Below are 18,745 nucleotides of genomic sequence, written 5' to 3' on the forward strand. Positions count from 1 at the left end.
TGGTCATCTCACCCATGGAGACCATCGGCATGTGCCTGAGCTGCCAGCCAGACCCCTTTTTCTTCGGGAGTGGAAGTTAAGATTTCAAAATTATTTTGTGAATGTTGTGGGGCCAGTTGTTTTTTTACCTGGAAGAGGTGGGACATGGAGTGAGTTAGGGAGTGGGCTCAATCCCCAGTGTGGGGGCGTGCAGGAGGCAACAGATCGATGTTTCTCTCATTGATGATCTATCTCTCTCTAACATCAATAAAAACATTAAAAACAACACCTCATGATGCCCCGCTAGGGCAAAAGGCACACAAAATCCTTTTTTGGCCTTACAGGCAAAAATGGCGGTTGTCTCAGCAGATGGCAAGTATTAAGTTTCACTTTCATGCTTCTACCCCTTCCCAAGGTTGCCCAGGGATGAGCCCGTCCTCCCACGGAGTCGTTTGGTGTGAAAATAAAGACTCGTGCACCCCAATCAACTCATACCACTTTTGTTTTATTGCTAAGCACTTCGGGTAGATGTGGACTGTTAGTCTCAGGTTAAGTCACAAAATGTGGTCCACATGTCTGGGTTACATCTTTGAATGAAAGATGTATGAAAAGATCATTTGCTTCTCACAGGACTTCTCCAGCCTTACTTACCACCAGGTCCCCGGACTGACGGACGCTGATTCACACTCAAGGTCTCCAACCAGCCCGCCAACGGCACTGAAAGGCAGAGTGCCGAAGGTTAGACAGAAGCCCACTCTCCCCATCTGTCTTCACCCCCAGACCCACCCGCCAATGGCAGGTGGAGGCCCCAAGCCTCAGTCTTGCAAAATAATCAGACTGCGCGTGCAGTTTTCATACGAGGTGTCAGAAATTAAAGCAACTCATCATAGGCTTTGGGCGGCACCGGGAAAGCCAGGCCGGGCCCAGTCTCACCTGTGGGGAGCTGCAGGTCTGGAGGTTCGGGCTTCCCCGCCGGAACTGGGGAGGGGACCGCGAAAGGAACATGTGACAGTGCCGAGGACCATGATGGCGCTCAGGCCAACGCAGGCCCCGGGGCTATGCCGGCCTACGGGTTTGGGCGACCCCCTCAGCTTCACTTGGTGCTCAGGTCCTCTCCAAGCGTAGCACACGGAGCCAATCCTTTTCTGCCCTGAAGTTTATCCCAAAAGAGCGAGAACGGCTGAGGTTCAAGCTTTTATAGAAACTGTCCCACCTCGGCGATTGGGCAATCTCAGCGGAAGTACCATCCTCCACCCCCGCTGCTGATACGCTCCGCTCTCTACTCCTTGTTTCCACCAATAGCGCCACAGCATTTCTTTTTGGGGCCATCCTCCCTTTTGAAGAGACTGTTAAACCTGTGAGTGACGGATGCACAGAGCCAATCAGACTCCTACCTGCTACATAGACTGATTCTTAAATTGCCAATCCCGTCCCGCGACATCTGAGTCACCGGAAGTCGTAGTTTCTGAAGAGTCGCTCTGGAGGCGGCGGCGCGGGCCTTGAACGAGCCGGAGAACTACAAGTCCCGACGGGCTCCGCGCCTGAGCACTTCCGGCTCGCGCGTCCAGTCCATTTCCAAGCCCGCGGCCGTGGGGGCACGATGAAGAGGGAGGGTGGCGCTGCCACTCCCGGGCGGCGGCGGCGGGCGGGTGAGTGTCCCCGCGGCGCGCCCAGCCGGGGGCTCACGCCCCGGAGCCGCACGGTGGGGCGGGTGCGGGTGCTTCGGGGTCGGCGAAGGGTTGAGCCTGGGGGGGCGGGGCTGAGACGAAACGGGGTCTCCGCTCCTGTCCCTTTCTTTGACTGTCAGCTGGCCTATCGCGCGCTCCATTCTTTTTTCCTCTTCCTCTTTATTCATTCCTTCTTCCTGCGTTTATTGAGCGCCGCCGGTGTGCACGGCACTGTTGTAGGCGCCGGAAGACCGTGGAGAGCAGGATCCCAGCTCTCAGAGGCTCTTCTAGGGAAGGATTTCTTACCCCCGTCACTGTTGACACTCAGCGCCAATCATTCTCTGCTGTGCCTTTTAGAGTGTTGAGCCACATCCCTGGTCTCCACCCGGTAGATACCAGTAACCTTTCCCAACCCCGTTGTGACAACCAGAAATGTCTTCCAGATGTTGTCAAACATCTCCTGGGGGACAAAATCCTCCCCCCTTGACAACCGGTGATCTAGAGAGGGCGTAGGGCTGATAATACACAGACAAATTCATGGAGACTGTGGCAGGTGCTATGAAAGAAAAAGGGCGCTGAGAGAGTACGGAAGGCTCCTGAAAGGTTTGGGGTGGGTTGGGGGACCTGTAGAAAGCAGACTGCCCTGGAAGTTGCTTGAAGAGCATGCCGGGCAGAGGGAGCAAGATGTGCAAAGGCCGGTGGGTGCTCGAGGAGCTGCCTCAAGGCAAGGCTTGGTCCCTAGTGGGGACCTGCATCTGGCCACCCCTCTGCCCCTGACTTCAGCATGGCCAGCCTGGGCCCCCCACTCCCCTGGCTACTAGCCACAGGACCCAAGTGGGCGGGAACTCCAGCTACACCGGATCCACAACCCCTCTGGGGGGCAGCAGATCATGGGCTCTCTCCAGGGGTGGGCTGGGGAGAGGTTCCCAACTAGCTGGCCTGCCCTCCCATGCAGGCTGCTCAGAGAAGAGGTCTGGTGGGGGCTTGCCTAAAGAGGGGCTAGAGCACTGCAGGTGGCTCTGTGGTTTCTTATGTCCATATCCAAGGGGCTCCTGGGCGCCCCCTCCCCCCAGGGCCAGGAGCCCCTTGGATATGGACCTGGGTAGACAAAGATCCTTGGGCTCCTCCCCTGGGCTACCCTGAGGCCTCTGGAAACAGGCCGGGTGGAGGCTTGGAGGGAGCTGAGGTGAGGAAAGCCTTTCTCACCCTCCCCACCCTCATCCAGGGTTCCCTAGTCTGCTCAGCCCAAGGCTTTTCCCAGTTTGGCCGAGACCAGGTCTTCAGGCAGTGAGGATTCTTGCTCTAGATACCACTTTCTGACAGCCCGAGAGCCTCAGGCTGACTATGGGGTGGGGAAGCTATCTCCTGCCCTGGGGGGTGGCGGTCTCCTGCCCTGGGGGTGGCGGAGGGCACATCCCCAGGACAGCTGGGCCCAGCATTCCCATAGCTGGGGTTTTGGCCTGCAGGGCCGGAAGACACCATAAGGGGAAGACTGTTATTGCAAAATGCAGTCCTTGGGGGACCGGGCTGAGAGCATCTTGCTCAATTCTGAGATGTTTAGCAAGCAGTCACTGTGTTCAGGGCTGGGCGGGGCATACTGATGAGGGGTGCTGGACTGCAGCACTGGGTCCCCCACCCCAGTCCCTGGCTGGGCCTCTATGCTGAACCCGTGTGAACCCGGAAATGGTTCCTTCCCTCCTTCCCTGGCTCAGCTTGACTGGTGGGCCAATCTTGTAGGTTCCTCACCAGGTTATGTGTCAGGGTTGTGGGCCTGGCCGCTATTGGCCTCCCGGGACTTTCCAGTGAGCCCCGCATGCCTTTCTGTTTACTTCATTTTATAGCGAGGGACAGCCAGCCGCCTGCTCTCCCAGACTGCACTTGGGCAGGCTGGACCCATAGGGGCTGGTGGGCTGGCCGTGGTCCCAGGGGGAATGCCTGCTGGTGTCCTGGCCCCGGACCTCAGGCACTGCTCACTGGAGCCATCAGCTGGCCTCTTGGCCCTGGGAGCTTGCAGTGAAGGGAGCAGATGGATTGTAAATGCAGGTCGATTCAGCTAGTGACCTCCCTGTGGGTCCACCCTCCTCTCTGCCCTGTGGTGCTGAGACACGAGTGAACCTTGGGTTTCCTGAGAAGGCGGAGCCTTTCCACCTGCTGGTTGAGTCCTGGAGCTCCTGCTTTGAGCTCTCTGGGCCTCACCGTGGCAAGGTATTCTTACACAAAGCAGGGTGGCCCTCAAAACTTCCTTCTTAGTGTGGAGACCAGCAGCGGTGCTGGAGGTGAGGCTCCTGGACAGCCCGTAGTCACACCTCTGCCTGAGAGCATGGCACTGCCCACTCTCAGGAGACTCTGCCTTTCTCCCAGAGGACAAGCCACTAGAGAGCCTGGTCTGTGGCACAGCAGGGGGAGCGGTGGACAGATGGGAAGGCTTTGGCCAAACTCTCAGGACTCCCTATCTCACTGGACCCAAAGGGCATTCAGAACCCGGGGTAGGGGTAGTGCCTGGTGTCAGTGCCAACTTCAGGGTCCGAGAGCCTTCCCGAGGAGGACTGAGGCATGAAGGCTGGGAGGGTGGCATTGCAGGTGGCATTTGAAGAGGCAGATGGGGAGAGAGGGACAAGGAGACAGCAGGGATGGCAGGTAGCTCATGAGCACAGTGAGGGGACACAGGGCTCAGGAACCAGCCCCCTCCCTGAGAACCCCTGGGTAGACCCTAGGTCACAATGCATTGCCGGGGCGTGTAGGGAGGGAGACATTGCCAGATGGGCCAGGTCAGGAGGGCCTGATGGAGAAAATGACAGAACCAGTTGGACTGTGCAGTTGCCCTCCATGCTGTACTCACCTCACAGTGTGTCTCCCACCTTCTCCCACAGTGTGTGTGTGGGGGTGCTCAGCAGCCTTCCACTGGGAGCAGAATGAGTCTGGCCTCCCTCCCCATGGGGAGCCCAGCTTCAAGCCTGGGCCTGTGGCTCAACACAACCGACTCTATCCCAGTGGGGGCAGGTGGGGCTCCTGGCTACAGACTGCTGTGTGTCATGCGGTAGGAAGACCACTGGAAGGGCACCTGCTGATTGGACCACTGGAGGGTGGGCGCTGGCCGGCAGTAGAGCAGTCTTCCGGCTGTCATCAGTATCTCTAATCTTCCCTCTTCTAAGGATACCCGGGCCTGGCCGGTGCTCCTGGGCCACTCTGGTCCCTCTCTTCTGGGGGGTGGGATCGTTGGGGTCCTGGGAGGGTTCACACTTTGCCTTCTCCCTGCCTCCAACCCCTGAGATTGGAGTCACACAGTTGGGGGGCAAGAGGGTGTCCTTTGGTTCCAGGGTGGGTGACCTGCACAGGGTGAAGAGTTGGCTCCTCTCTCGGTCCCTCCCTGCCCCTGCCCAGAAGGGCTCTCTTTATGTGATGAGGCTTGTGAGGAGCTGGGCTCCAGGCACAGCACCCAATAGGTCCTCTAGGGCATGGCCAGTGTCTCTGCCATTGTGGCAGGAGCTCGGCATGTAACCCGGTCACTGTGTGCCCAGCCTTGGCCCCAGGGACATTTGGCCCTCAGACCCGGAGGAGCAGACAGAGCTTGGGTGGGGGGTCTCCACCTCTGGGTTGAAGCTGGTGGGCATTTCCGAAAGGTTAAGCCTTAAAGGAAAGTAAAACGGGGTGCCAGTTGCCTGCCTGCACCCAGGGCCTCCTCCCTGCCTCAGGCCTGTCACACCTGGGATGGGAGGGAGGGAAGGAAGGAGCTGCCCGGATGGACTGCCCTTGTTGGTATTGGCGATGGAGAAAGGTGGAGACGTGCCCTGTGGTGACTGGTCAGAGCAGGCTGCTGTGTGGAGCAGCCCTGGACAGCTGACGGGGTCTGGCCACCATCTCTAAAGCCCTTCTTTGTGCTCCACCCACAGGAGACGCTGCCCGAGGACCCTAGATGCCTCTCTAGAGCATGAGCTTGGGCAAAAGCGCCTGGTACAACCGCTTCTCTGGGGGACCTGCCAATCTTCCCACCCCAGACGTCGCCACCGGGGTAAGGGACACCCCATGAGTAAGGGTCTGCTTTTTGTGTACCCCCCATAGGTCCAGGGTTCCCCCAGTAGAGCTTCCAGAGCAGTCTGCTCCCCACGTGGAGGTCCCGTGGGCAGGCTGTGATGTGTGTGTGGGTGGTGTGTCTGTGATGTGTACACGTGGTGTGTTAGTGTGAAAGCATGTCATTGCATGTCCACGTGTGTCCATGTTCTCTCTGGAGTCCATAAGTCTCATCAATTCTCTTTCCAGACCAGAATGGAAACGACCTTCGGGCCCGCCTTTTCAGCTGTCACCACTATCACCAAAGGTGAGCCTGTGAGGCCGGGCCAGCCCAGCAAGGCAGAATCTGGGCCCCCTGTGGGGCCCTTCTTGGTGCGGTGGGGTGGGGTGGGGTGGGGAGTGGGAGCTGGCAGCTTGGTTCAGCCCCCCCCCCCCCCCCGCAGGAGTCTGAATATTTTACTCCCTGTGGCCCTGTTCTTACCGCTGTGTCCTTTGCCCCGCCCCGCCCCCTGGCCTCCCCTTGCTCCTTCTTTCTGGTGCCTTGCTCATCACCTGCCTAGGGAGGGCTGTCCCAACTTCCCCGGCACCCCATGCGCACCTGTCCCTTGTCACAGTGACCCCCGCTCATGCCTGCCCCAGGTTCCTAGCAGGCACGGGTAGGGAGAAGACGTACTCATGGGTCCTTTCTCAAGTCCGATCCCACAGCTAGTGTGTTCGAGGAGGTCGTGGACATGAGGGTACGGCTCCCTTCCCAAAGTCACGAGGGTGGTGGGCCCCTCCTGTCAGGCCCTCGGCCCCTCGTAGGAGCACACTCGCTGCTACTTGGTTTTCTAATTGCTTTTCCCTGGTTTCCTCTGATCGTGTGGCAGTGTGGTCACAGGGCCACTGCACACACCTGCTCACACCAGCGCCTCTTCCTCGCTGGACATCCTCAGGGGCTCCGGAAGAGCCCTCTTTTCTCCTTAGACATGTTTTCCTGAGGGAGAAAAATAAACCTCACCTCTAACTTCATCACCCAAGTAATTATCTTAATCCCCCATCTACCTGTGGAGATGGCACAGCCTTGTCACAGCAGTTGAAAGCTCCCCAACAGTGACGACAGGCCCACCTTGCCCTTCCTTCCCACCCAGCAACCCACTCGGCGGCAGGGATGGGTCAGTGCTGGGCATGACCAGTGGCCTTGTCTGGCCCCTCTCATTGCAGACGGGTGAGGCCCAGTCACAGGGCAGCCTATCGAAGCCTGAATCATAAACCCAGGCCTTTAGCGCTGGTGGTTGTGACATCTGGGCCCGGCTGGGGCCTGAGGCCAGTGGCAGCCATTCCTAGCCTCTGGCTGCCGCCTGCAGGGCTATGAGGGAGGCCCCTGACCAGTGCCTTCTTAGGGCAGCCAGGGTGACAGGCAGCAGGAGGAGGGCGAGAGCTTCCAGCTGCTTTCCCTGGAGGAAGCAAGAAGGCTGGTGGGCAGTTCCGGGTTGTGGTGGAGCCAGGGGAGGAGGTGGGAAAGGAGCGGCCGTCTTGGCCTCTCCATATGCCAGCTGAGGAGCTTCAGACCTCTCTACGCCTCAGTTTCCTCTATGGACTGAGGCTGTCTGATAACCCACTCGGCTGCGTTACCTCGAGGGTCAGATAAGACGCCATCCCAGCTCCTACCGTTGACCCTCGGTGTAATCACTCAGGTGTTGACCTCAAGCCTCAGCTGGGCAAAGTGGCCCCAGGGCCGGGCTGGGTGCTGGGAGCTGGTGGCAGAGCCTGAGAGAAGACCCGTCCACCATCACCCCCAGCCTGCCTGGGAGCAGCAGTGATTAGACCTGGAGAGCCGCCTGAGCCGGTGCCCTCCCCGTCTGCCTGGCACTGCGGAGGGCTGAGAGCTAGTGATGGTCCACAGAGCAGGCCGGGGCTCTCACGGAAGGCACAGGGCCATTTCATGCTGAGCCCTGTATACTTCCCGTTGCCCCCCAGCCCAGCCCTAGCCAAGTTGCCCTCAAATCCAGAAGGAGGCAGTGGGAGCCAGCGTGGGCACGGTAAGTCAGGCCTCCCTCTGGCCCACACTCATGGCATCCTGGCCCTCTTTTCTTGGCAGCGGATGGCACCAGCACATACAAACAGCACCGCAGGACGCCCTCCTCCTCCAGCACCCTGGCCTACTCCCCTCGGGATGAGGAGGACAGCATGGTAGGTCTGGGTCTCACTCACCCCTCCCACCTCACACCAAGCCTTCCCTCACGGGGCAGGATCCCAGGAGAAGCTGAAGGTGGGATGCTCAGCCTCCAGAAGCCCTTAGGTAGCTACAGTCTGTAGTGGGAAGTGAGCTGCGGGGACAGAGGGCTAGGCTAGCACGTGTGGACCCCTGAGACCTGAGCACCAGGCTGGATTCATGGAGAGGCAGCCGCCAGGGACTGCTGGACCAGGGGTGTGGTGTGTTTGGCTCCATCTCGAGTGGGTGGGAGCCACAGAATGTTCAATCTGATCCCCATTTTTTAAGCCCCTGAGCTACCCAAGTGGAGGATGAGGGGTGGGTTGCCAGGTAGAGGCAGGAGCCCTGAGAAGGGGCTCCTGATGAGGGAGATGGGCCCCAGCAGATGGGGAAAGGAAGACAGGGTCAGCAGAGGGGGCCTGCAAGGCCCGTGCTGACTGCGGGGAAGCCGGAGAGTCCCCCACTGCTGGTCTGCAGAGTGAGAAAAGGGTTCAAGGCAGAGGGCACCTTGCTGTCGGTGCCCAGGCCATGTGGCTGGGATCATAGTGGACACGCCCTCCTGTCTGTCCACTGACACTTGTTGCTGGGCTCTGGACCTGCTTGGGGAAGCAAGGACTGGTTCAGCTGGAGGGGGGTGGGGGGACACGAGCACGCTGGAGCCCTCTTGCCACTGGCCTGTCCTGTGCCCTGCTTTCTGCTTCCCCTTGGCGGTGGCCCCTGACAGACCCTCCTGGTTCCCCCCTCTCCCGGCCTCTCACGCTGAGCTGCCAGGCCTTTGTTTCCTATGTGATGGGAAGAAGAGAGTTTTTTTGATTACATGAACAAGCACACTTGTGTGCCAGGCACTGCACTAGGCCTTCATAAGGACAAGTCACACAACGTGCTCCACTCCCCCCAGTTCTTCCTGCCTCCGTCTGCACAACCCCTGACTGGCCCACGGGAGTGTGGCTGGGATCAGAAGGCCTACCCTTCCATCCAGGCCTCCAAGGAAGCAAATTTCCTGTGTGTGTGGTTGTGATCTTGGCTCGAAAGAGGTGGAAATGTGCTGTGAGGGCCCTGAGGCCATGGCCCCCTGGGCACCTTCTCTGTTGGCTGCTGGGCCCCTGCAGGCTGCCCCTCCACTGCCCTGGGTGGTTGACAGTGTCGGCCCCTCCCTCAGGAGGGCAGGCAGGCAGTGGAGAGCGGAGCCAGGCCAGGCCTGGCTTGCTTGGCTCAGCTCCTGTCTGGACCTGCTCTTGCTCTCTGGTTTCCATGCTGCCCATGGGGACGGTTTGACTCACTTCCTCTGACTTTCCCCTGGTTTCTCATGTGGCGTTTCCATGCAAACTCGCCACTTGGGATGCTGTGAAGGGAGGTGGGCACAGCACTGGTGAGGGAGGTGCTTCTGTGGGCACACCAGGGGCCCGGGTCTCTGCTGCCCTCACTTGGGAAAGCCGGCCCCTGGAACTGGCCGGGCCTCTGTGAAGAGCTGGCAGCACCTGGCCAAGCCTCCCTCTGCCCCTGGTGGGTCCAACACACGGCTGGTGGGGAGGGGTTGGTTCCAACAGCTCCCACACCCACAGAGGCTCAGAGGCAACTGGGCTCCAGAGCTGCCAGGACGGGGAGGGGCCTGTGGAGGCAGAAGGTTTGTGGCTCATGAATGAGGCTTCTCAGCAAGAGAGGAGGAGTGTGGGAGCAATGGCTCTTGGAGGATCTCTTCTGGAGGGTTCCAGGCCTGGAGGGGAGGAAGGGACAGCCCCCACCCCAGGATTCCCCCAGATCCTCACCTTTGGTGGCTCTGGCAGAGGCCGGCACCCGTGGCCATCTCTCCTGCACTTGGAAGGCTGGCCAGGGTTTTAGAATGTCCAGCCTTCCCTTGAAGCCTCACTTGCCTGCCCCAGTGTTCCCGGCCAGGGAAGCCAGGCGGACCTGGAGCCTCTTCCGGCCAGCCTTCCATTCCCTTCGCTCCAGCAGTCCAGGGCTGCCGCTGCCTTGGGATTGGCTGCTGGAGATGCCCCCTCTGCGGCCCACATTCCCTCACGGGAAGCAGGAAGCAGGGCTAGCGTGTCCTCGCAGAATTGAATAGCAGGAAGTCTCTCCATTTACACAAAGAAAGTTGGCAGACGTGAGTGGGCGGCCCAACAGGGCCTGGGCCGCTGGGCAGGAGGGGGCCTGGGCATTGCACTGGCTCCCTGTACACACACCACAGTCCCTGCAGCCTGAGTGAGCACCCACTAGGATGGTGTGGCCCTGGGGGCCCCACTGCCCTCAGTGTACACAGGGGCTGGGCCCCGCCCTCCTGGCTGACGGGTGTCCGTCTCCATGCTGCAGCCCCCCATCAGCACCCCACGCCGCTCGGACTCTGCCATCTCCGTCCGCTCCCTGCACTCCGAGTCCAGCATGTCCCTGCGCTCCACGTTCTCGCTGCCTGAGGAGGAGGAGGAGCCGGTAGGTGTGGTGGTCACGGGGTGGGCTCAGTGCCGATGGCCCCCAAGGACCCTTACTGCCCTGTGGCCGTGGTCAGCGGGCACTTTCCCCTTAGGCACAATGAGGGGGTGATAGGGCCTCGTCAGAGCCCTCCAACTTGTCTGGTCCACATCAAGGACCCCAGGCCAGGTCCCCAACCCCAGGGGCTGCCCAGGGACCAGCTTCAGGAACTCATGTGGGGCCCTTTCTTGTTGCCATCCCAGGTAGCGGGTAGGTGCTGGCAGGCCGAGGACACGGCTGGAGGAGTCCTCCCTGCTTGGCCACCCTCAAGTTCAGGTCTAGCCCTTGGCCTTAGCAGGCTCCTCTTGGGACACACCCCAACTATGGTGCCTCTACCCTGAGAGGGCAGCCCAGGCCGGTGGGGGGGGCTGGGTTCCCCGACCCGTGTCAGCACCCCGGGGCCTGCCCTCACCTGCCCTCCCTGGTTCTAGGAGCCACTGGTGTTTGCCGAGCAGCTCTCGGTGAAGCTGTGCTGCCAGCTGTGCTGCAGTGTGTTCAAGGACCCCGTGATCACCACCTGTGGGGTGAGGCTGCCTGTCCCCTCCCTGACCTATGCACCTCAGGGCTGCGTGGGCTGCCAGCCCATCCATTGGAACCTGGGCCTTGGTCACAGGCCTGGTCTGGCTGCCCAGCAGGTGCCCTCTGCAGGGGCACGGGGTGGGGGTGACTACGGCCATGCCCCAACTCTACCCATTGTTTCCACAGCATACATTCTGTCGAAGATGTGCCTTGAAGTCAGGTAGGGCCCTTTCAGGCCCAGGCCTGGCCACCTGTTCCCCAGCTGGGGGAGGGCCCCTCGAGGGAGGTCCCAGCCCAGCTCTAGCACTGACGGTGCCCCTGGTTGCATGGCAGCTTCTCCCTAGCCCTGCACAAAGCGTCTCTGCTGTGGGTGGCGGCGGCCCCTGGCTGCACTCGGGCCAGGCTCAAGGCGTTGGCCAGCAGAGCAGTAGGGGCTCTGAACCCGCTCTCCCTGGTGGAGGCTGCCCTCACTGTCAAGGCTGCTGCCTCACAGTCTCCAACTTTAGCATCCGGGCATCCCTGCTGGGCCCAGGGCTGGGTCCCTCCTGCTCTGCCTCCAGTCCTCTTGGCCCTGTCTCACACTCTCAGGTCAGCTGAGAGGCCTTCACTCACCCAGTGGGCATTTTTGGTGACCCCCTTCCTGTTCTGGGCACCTCAGAAGGGCAGGTAGACGGGTAGATCAAGCCCCCAACAGGCTCAACCCACCAGCAGGGGGAGCAGGTTCCAAGCCACTCCCCCCTGCAAAGCCTGGCCACAGTGCCCTGGGCAGAGCTTCCAGGGGCGGGGCTGGCTGGGCGGGCCATGGGGTCAGCATGTCCTCCCCTCCAGAGAAGTGTCCTGTGGACAACGCCAAGCTGACCGTGGTGGTGAACAACATCGCTGTGGCCGAGCAGATCGGGGAGCTCTCCATCCACTGCAAGCATGGCTGTCGGGCAGTGGGGGTCGGGAAGCCCACTGTCTTTGAGGTGGACCCCCGAGGGTGCCCCTTCACCATTAAGCTCAGTGCCCGGAAGTAAGTGCCCTCATTGGCCCCCAGCTCCCCACCGGTCAGGGTGCTAAAAATGGTGCCTCTGGGGACTCAACTGTTCTGTGTCTTGTCTCCCACAGGGACCACGAGAGCAGCTGTGACTACAGGCCTGTGCGGTGCCCCAACAACCCCAACTGCCCGCCCCTTCTCAAGATGAACCTGGAGGCCCACCTCAAGGAGTGCGAGCACATCAAGTGTCCCCACTCCAAGTACGGGTGAGTGGGCGGGGGTGGGCTCAAGGGGGCCGTCCTCGGGCAAGGGCGGGTGGGCAGGAGGGTGGGTGGGCCTGGGCTGGCATTCACAGTCCCTCCTTCAGCAAACCTTTGTTGAGATCCACCTGTGTGCCGGGCACTGGGGAGACAGCCAGGGTCCCTGGGGAGATGGACCTTAGCGGAGCCACACCGTCGACTATGTAATTACAAACGGAGGTACAGGTGCTTCGAAGGAGAGATCAAAGTCCCATGGGAACACAGGGGTCAGAGCATTTGGGGAGTGGAGGGTGGTCAGGGAAGGGGTGAGATGAGCACTAACCTATGTGTGGGCATAAGCCAGGCAAAGACCAGGGCAAGGGCTTCCAACAGCTGGACCAGCAGGGGTGGACTTGAACACATGGCCAGAGCTGAGAGCAGAGGGGAGGTGGAGGGGAAAGAGGCACGCTGCTGAGGGGTGTGGAGGAGCCCTTTAGCAGCTTTGAGCAGGAGTAGAGTGATTGGATATTCCTTGCATAGTGGCCTGCTGGGTGCTAGGTGCTGGGTGCTGATGGGAGCAGGAGAGATGGGCGGGCGTGCACGTGTGGAGGGCATCGTGGCCCATCTGGGGTGCACTGGGCACAAAAGTGAGATTCAAGAGAGATTTTTAGGGTTGGGGAGGCTGAGGGGAGGGTCCTAATGGGTGGGCAGGTGAGCAAAGGGGCAGGCAGCCATCCTGTCCCTCCAGGTGCACGTTCATCGGGAACCAGGACACGTATGAGACGCACCTGGAGACCTGCCGCTTCGAGGGCCTAAAGGAGTTCCTCCAGCAGACGGATGACCGCTTCCACGAGATGCACGTGGCCCTGGCCCAGAAGGACCAGGAGATCGCCTTCCTGCGCTCCATGCTGGGCAAGCTCTCGGAGAAGATTGACCAGCTGGAGAAGAGCCTGGAGCTCAAGTTCGGTGAGAGCCCAGCCCAGAAGGGATGGGGGTGCAGCTCCTTCTCCTGGTCCCTGACACCCTCTGCCCTGCCGCCCAGATGTCCTGGATGAAAACCAGAGCAAGCTGAGCGAGGACCTCATGGAGTTCCGGAGGGACGCATCCATGTTGAACGTGAGCGGGCGAGAGACAGAGACAGGAAGGTTGGGTGGTGTGGGGGACACTGGACTATCCCTCTGATTGGGCCCCAACAGGAGGCTTGCCCTGCTCAGGATTAGGTGTCTGGGGTGGGGAGGGCTGCTGCTACTCCTGTCCCGTACCAGCCAAGCTCAGCCTGGCGGGCAAGGGTACTGTGGAGCCACAGCCACCATGCCCTCCACTCTTGGCCTTGCAGGATGAATTGTCCCACATCAATGCACGGCTGAACATGGGCATCCTAGGATGTGAGTATGGGCCCACTGCTGCTCCCACCACTGTCCCCAAGGCCTCCCCGTGTCTCTCACAGCTACTCCTGTCTCTGCAGCCTATGACCCGCAGCAGATCTTCAAGTGCAAAGGAACCTTTGTGGGCCACCAGGGCCCTGTCTGGTGTCTCTGTGTCTACTCCATGGGGGACCTGCTCTTCAGTGGCTCTTCTGACAAGACCATCAAGGTGGGTGGGATCCTGCCTAGGTGGGCTCTGTAGCCTGGCAGGTGAAGGGTGGGTACTGGCCGTGGGCGGGTCTTCCTCTTATAGGCGGGGCTTTCTGAGGATGGCTTGCTTCCTCATTCCCACCATGCCACCCCTGGCACCTGGCTGATCTTGTGGGACCCACCTTGACCCTGGTCTGTGCAGGTGTGGGACACGTGTACTACCTACAAGTGTCAGAAGACACTGGAGGGCCATGATGGCATTGTGCTGGCACTCTGCATCCAGGGGTGAGTGTATGTGTGTACCCACTGTCCACGGGCCCACATGGAGCTGGGGACACAAGACCCCATGCTACTGCCCCATGGGTGGTGAGCTCAAGCCTGTATAGCCCACATGTGTCTGCCTCTCCTGTGAGGCACTCGTGACCTTGAGCAGGGTGGCATCTCGGTGGTAACATGTAGGCCCTCCATCTCTGACGATGTGCATTCACAAAGCATGGCCCTGGCCCTGGGCGCCTCAGGCAGCTGGAGGACAGAGGTGGGACTTCACAGAGTGGAGGCAGGAGCTCAGCTATCTCTGGCATGGGCACAGCTCGGGGACAGGACCACACAACAGCTGGCTCAGCCACCTCCATGCCCCCAGGGTGGCCCTTTCTAGACCTTCCCTTCTGTCTTGGGTAATGAGGTTTTGTATTTGGGCATGAGTAAGGGTGGCAGGGATTCTCAATCACAAGAAGTAGCAGCTTAACTGCCAGCAGTGCTAACTGGGTAATTACCTCCCAGCTCGGCACTTGCCAGGCAGGCACCAGGATTTGGGCCTCCACTTCCAGCATCCCTCACTGAGACCGAAACACTAAGACTGGGCCCAAGGAAGCGGCAGTGGCCTTGGCATTGCCCAAGCTGCTGATGCCTGGTGGCCAGTGCTACCTTCGCCTGCTGGGCAGTGTCAGTGAGGACAGTGCCTTCTGCCCTGACACCTTAGCTTTGCCTCCCCAGGTGCAAGCTCTACAGCGGCTCCGCAGACTGCACTATCATTGTGAGTAGGGCCCATGGGGGGCCAGGCCATGTATTGGTATCTGGGAGTCCCAGGCACACGGGGGCCTGGGCTCAGGGCAGCAGGGCTGGTACTGAGGCTCCTGTCCTTCCACCCACCAGGTGTGGGATATCCAGAACCTGCAGAAGGTGAACACGATCCGGGCCCATGACAACCCGGTGTGCACGCTGGTCTCCTCTCACAACATGCTCTTCAGTGGTTCCCTGAAGGCCATCAAGGTCAGGCAAGGCAGTGTGTGTGCGTGCGCCAGGCATTGGGGTGCCGGGTGCCTGGCCACCCAGCCCATGCTGACAACGTTCTCACAGGTCTGGGACATTGTGGGCACTGAGCTGAAGCTGAAGAAGGAGCTAACAGGCCTAAACCACTGGGTGCGGGCCCTGGTGGCTGCCCAGAGCTACCTGTACAGTGGCTCCTACCAGACAATCAAGGTACCCCTTTGCCACCTTCCTGGTGGCAGGGCCCCTCCCTGTACCAGCACTGCCCTGCCTCCTTCCCACTGGGACAGGGAGACCCTCACACACAACCTGGGTGGTGGGTGGGCTGCCCACGTCTGAAGCCCCAGAGACCCTGGCCTAGGACCAAGTGTTCTGCGCTTCCCATAGATCTGGGATATCCGGACCCTCGACTGCATCCATGTCCTACAGACATCTGGTGGCAGTGTGTACTCTATCGCCGTGACGAATCACCACATTGTCTGTGGCACCTACGAGAACCTCATCCACGTAAGGGTGGACACCTAGGGGCAAGGCCTGACTCTGGGCCCCTGTCCTCTCCCATCTGTGTCTCTGACCTGCCTGTGCCATCACTTCAGGTGTGGGACATCGAGTCCAAGGAGCAGGTTCGGACCCTGACAGGCCACGTCGGCACCGTGTATGCCCTGGCGGTCATCTCGACACCAGACCAGACCAAAGTCTTCAGCGCATCCTATGATCGGTCTCTCAGGGTCCGTGCTGGCCGGTGACAGTGGGAGGCTCAGGGTGGGTAGCCTGGCCTGGCAGTCCTCATGTCTTATGTGCCCCCAGGTCTGGAGTATGGACAACATGATCTGCACACAGACCCTGCTGCGTCACCAGGGCAGTGTAACTGCACTGGCCGTGTCCCGGGGCCGGCTCTTCTCAGGGGCTGTGGACAGCACTGTGAAGGTCAGAGCCTCGGCTGGGGCCATCCAAAGGGGCTGGCTGCACCTGGAGAGCAGGGTGTTGGGGGTGAGGAGCGAGCAGCCCCGGGCAGGTGACAGTGGAGGGCAGGTGTAAAAGGCAGGTGGTGTTGGGGCAGGATGGCCAGAGGGGCACCTGAAACAGAGCCCTTCCTCTACAGGTTTGGACTTGCTGACAGAATCCAGGCCAGGTCTCAGCTTCTTCTGGGCCCACCCTAGGCCTGTCTAAGCCAGGCTGGTCTCAGGGTCTCTGCCTGCCCATGGGGATAGGCGGGCAGGCTCACCTGGCCAGGCACTGTCCTGATCCTGCACCCGGCGAGTCTCCCTCTGTCTGGCTCTGTCATCATTGCTGCCAGGACAGTGCCCAGACCCTCTCTCTACACTCCAGGTATAATGCTTGCCCGGTCCACCCTCCATCCCCATTCCTGATGGACTACAGGACTTTTTTACTCACCTTTTCTATTGTTTTTAGACTGTACATAGATTTGATTACTCCTGATTGAAATAAAAGCTGCACAGACTGTGGCTGTGAGTAGGGATGGTCCTGGGATGAGGGAGAGGCTGCCCAAGAACACTGGTGTGCCCAGGCACCAGCAGCCAGTGGGAGGGAAGCTGGGAGGGGTCACAAAAAGCGTTCCTATTGTCTGTTGACCCCAGGATGTAGCCCTGTCAGTTGACTTCCCCTCCCTGCCTTGGACAGGCCAACCCTCCCCTCGCCCCACCCCCCTCAGCACCACCACCACCACCATTCTCCCAACACACACCACCAAACAGTGAGCCAGGCCGTTTTCTGCTGTTTATTGACAGCCAAGAGTACCGCCCTGCCCAGACCCCCCTCCCGACCTGCCGGAGCCCCCGCCTTGGCCACCCGCTAAGGAGAGGTCAGGTGGACGACCAGGTAAATCCACTAGGGGAAGCGCCCCCACATGACAGCTGAAAGGGCCTCACGTTCCTAGATGCCACCTTGGCCGATCCCCTCCGCCCACCTGCATCACAATTGCTGGTTTTTGGCATTTTTAATTTTTTTTTTTTTTAAGAAATGTCAAAGTTGTGTCCAACACACGTGGGTCAGCAAACACAATAGAGGAGGCTGGTCAGTACTTTTTTGGAGGGGGCGAGGAGAGAGAGGCGAGAACAACCACACGACACAGCCTTGGACCACGAGCAGAAGCATCCGTGGGAATTCAGATGGGGGTGGGCTGGCTGCCTGCTCGGAGCCTGGGGAGGGAGAGTCAGGCACACCTTCACACGCGCCACACGCAGCCTGGCATGCACGCCCTGCACCCACTGCTGTCATCCGGCCGACCACCACTTCACGCTGTGCACGTAGCTTCCCCCAAACCCAGGCAGACCGTCACAGCAGCATCCCCCAGAGAGGAGGGAGCCCTCCCCGCCATCTCCACGGCATGGAGGACACAGCCCAGCAGCAAGGCACATCCTTCGAGTTCGTCAGACACAGAGAAGTTAAGAGAGCAGAGGGAGGCCCTGGTGGAGCACAGACCCCAGCCTACTGTGTGCGCTACTGGCCCAGGGGCCTGGCCACTCCTGGGTAGAGGGAAAGGACAGACAGTGGCCAGGGCCCGGAACAGCTTTTGTCTCGAGCGAGACTCCAGTGTCCTTGCAGTTGGTAAATGGTTTTCTATAGAATCAATAATATTTTTTCTTTCTTTAAATATATATTCGTTAAAGTTATACCTTTTTGTTTCTCTAGGGAAATCTGCCTCAGCTTATTCCCAATAAATTAATACTCTCAATAGCTTATATTCTGTGGGGTAGAGTAGGGCAGGGGTCCTGACCCCAGCCCCTTGTGCTGTGCCAGAGCAGCTGGCAGAGGTCCCCAGTGGGCAGTTCTGTGCTGGGCATAGGCCTGTGCTCTGCCACTGATTGGGGAGGGGGCTACAGTGGCTGCCCCCCTCCCACTACCTCCCAAGGTGGGCCCAACGTGGATCCAGGGCAGGGGTGCCAGGGGCTGCCCCTTCTCTGCACACTGGGCAGAGCCCGGTGGTGGGTGGGCAGGTAGCCCAGCAGTTATTGCACAGGGAGCAGCAGACAGGGACAGGCACCCACAGAGCAGCAGCATCTGTCCAGAGCCCTTGGGTCCCTAGGCCAGGCAGTCTTCCACGCTCGGCATCTTGCCTGGGCCCAGGGGGCAGGAGTTGTGCTTGTGCAGGGACAGGGCAGCACGACCCGCCCCCGCCTCACGGCCCTGGCAGGCTGTCCCCTGCACCCCGTCCCCCTCGGCCGCCCACCATGCCCACGTGCGCTGCGCCCAGAAGTGCCCATCCTGAGGTAAAGGTCAGTGTGCAGCTAGAGCCCAGGCAGCTGGTGGGCCCAACGTGTGCCACATCATTCCAGCATGGCGTCCAGCTGGTCCGCCAGGTCATCAAACATGCTGCCGATGTCGTCCAGGATGCTGCCCGTGCTCTTCTCCGAGGCAGAGGGGCTGGGGTGGGCGCAGTGTGAGAAGAGGGGGGCAAGGTGGGGTCGGGGCAAAAGGCCGTACCCCATCCCTACATAGACCAGGCCTCCCACTCAAGTCAGCATTGCATGGCGGGGCCACGCCCCACGGCCTCTGACCCCGCCCCCAGCCCCCCATTCCAGCGCAGCACAGCTGCCTCAGAAAGTAAATGACAGGGTGGCGTACAAGCCCCGCCCACGCCGGGCCCCGCCCCGCTGTGTAAGGTGTCCGAGACCACGCCCTCAAGGCATTGGCTACGCCCCCCCCCTGCACATCTCAGCCCCAGCCCGTCCACTACACCTTCACTAACCCGAGAGGCGCCCAGATGCCCACGCCCAACCGGACCCCGCCCCACCTACCGCTGGCCCTGAGCGTCCTCCTGCCGGATCTTTTCTTCTACTGCCTGCAGCGCCGCCGCCAAGCACGCGCTCGTCTCCTCCAGCTTCTGCTGGGCGCTG

General features: G+C 60.5%; 2 protein-coding genes and 1 long non-coding RNA gene across 6 annotated transcripts in view; 1 reads left to right on the top strand and 2 right to left on the bottom strand.

The window, feature by feature from the left end:
• Positions 1–463: 463 nt before the first annotated feature.
• LOC106726613 lies at positions 464–1,196 on the bottom strand. The gene is made up of 2 exons (XR_001362679.1): positions 913–1,196; positions 464–696 (listed from the first exon to the last, which is right to left on the bottom strand). It is a non-coding gene; the product is annotated as an uncharacterized LOC106726613 (long non-coding RNA).
• A 311-nt stretch (positions 1,197–1,507) lies between these two features.
• Positions 1,508–16,354, top strand: TRAF7 (TNF receptor-associated factor 7, E3 ubiquitin protein ligase). 4 transcript variants are annotated; one of them, XM_014542193.1, is made up of 21 exons: positions 1,508–1,628; positions 5,537–5,655; positions 5,904–5,961; positions 7,735–7,826; positions 10,159–10,275; positions 10,746–10,838; positions 11,020–11,053; positions 11,662–11,845; positions 11,941–12,069; positions 12,797–13,014; positions 13,091–13,164; positions 13,385–13,433; positions 13,514–13,641; positions 13,825–13,907; positions 14,616–14,655; positions 14,775–14,891; positions 14,979–15,101; positions 15,276–15,395; positions 15,485–15,616; positions 15,696–15,878; positions 15,991–16,354. In XM_014542193.1, the coding sequence occupies exons 2-21, from the start codon at positions 5,575–5,577 to the stop codon at positions 16,003–16,005; spliced, it is 2,070 nt and encodes a 689-aa protein (XP_014397679.1). In that variant the 5' UTR covers positions 1,508–1,628; positions 5,537–5,574; the 3' UTR covers positions 16,006–16,354. The 4 variants fall into 4 exon arrangements, with proteins under 4 accessions (XP_014397679.1, XP_014397678.1, XP_005869395.1 ...); XM_014542192.1 differs by having other exon boundaries at positions 1,518–1,628; positions 11,941–12,075; XM_005869333.2 differs by having other exon boundaries at positions 1,519–1,628; positions 11,941–12,075; positions 15,696–15,815.
• Positions 16,355–16,607: 253 nt separating this feature from the next.
• The window catches only part of CASKIN1 (CASK interacting protein 1), a 14,033-nt gene continuing 11,895 nt past the window's right edge, over positions 16,608–18,745 (bottom strand). The window contains exons 20-21 of the mRNA XM_005869366.2: positions 18,647–18,742; positions 16,608–18,272 (exon numbers count right to left, since the gene is read on the bottom strand). Coding sequence (XP_005869428.2) covers positions 18,176–18,272; positions 18,647–18,742 — 193 coding nt within the window. The 3' untranslated portion in view covers positions 16,608–18,175. The remainder of the gene's footprint in view (positions 18,273–18,646; positions 18,743–18,745) is intronic.

The sequence above is a fragment of the Myotis brandtii genome, unplaced genomic scaffold (assembly GCF_000412655.1).
Source record: "Myotis brandtii unplaced genomic scaffold, ASM41265v1 scaffold292, whole genome shotgun sequence".
Lineage (NCBI taxonomy): Eukaryota > Metazoa > Chordata > Mammalia > Chiroptera > Vespertilionidae > Myotis > Myotis brandtii.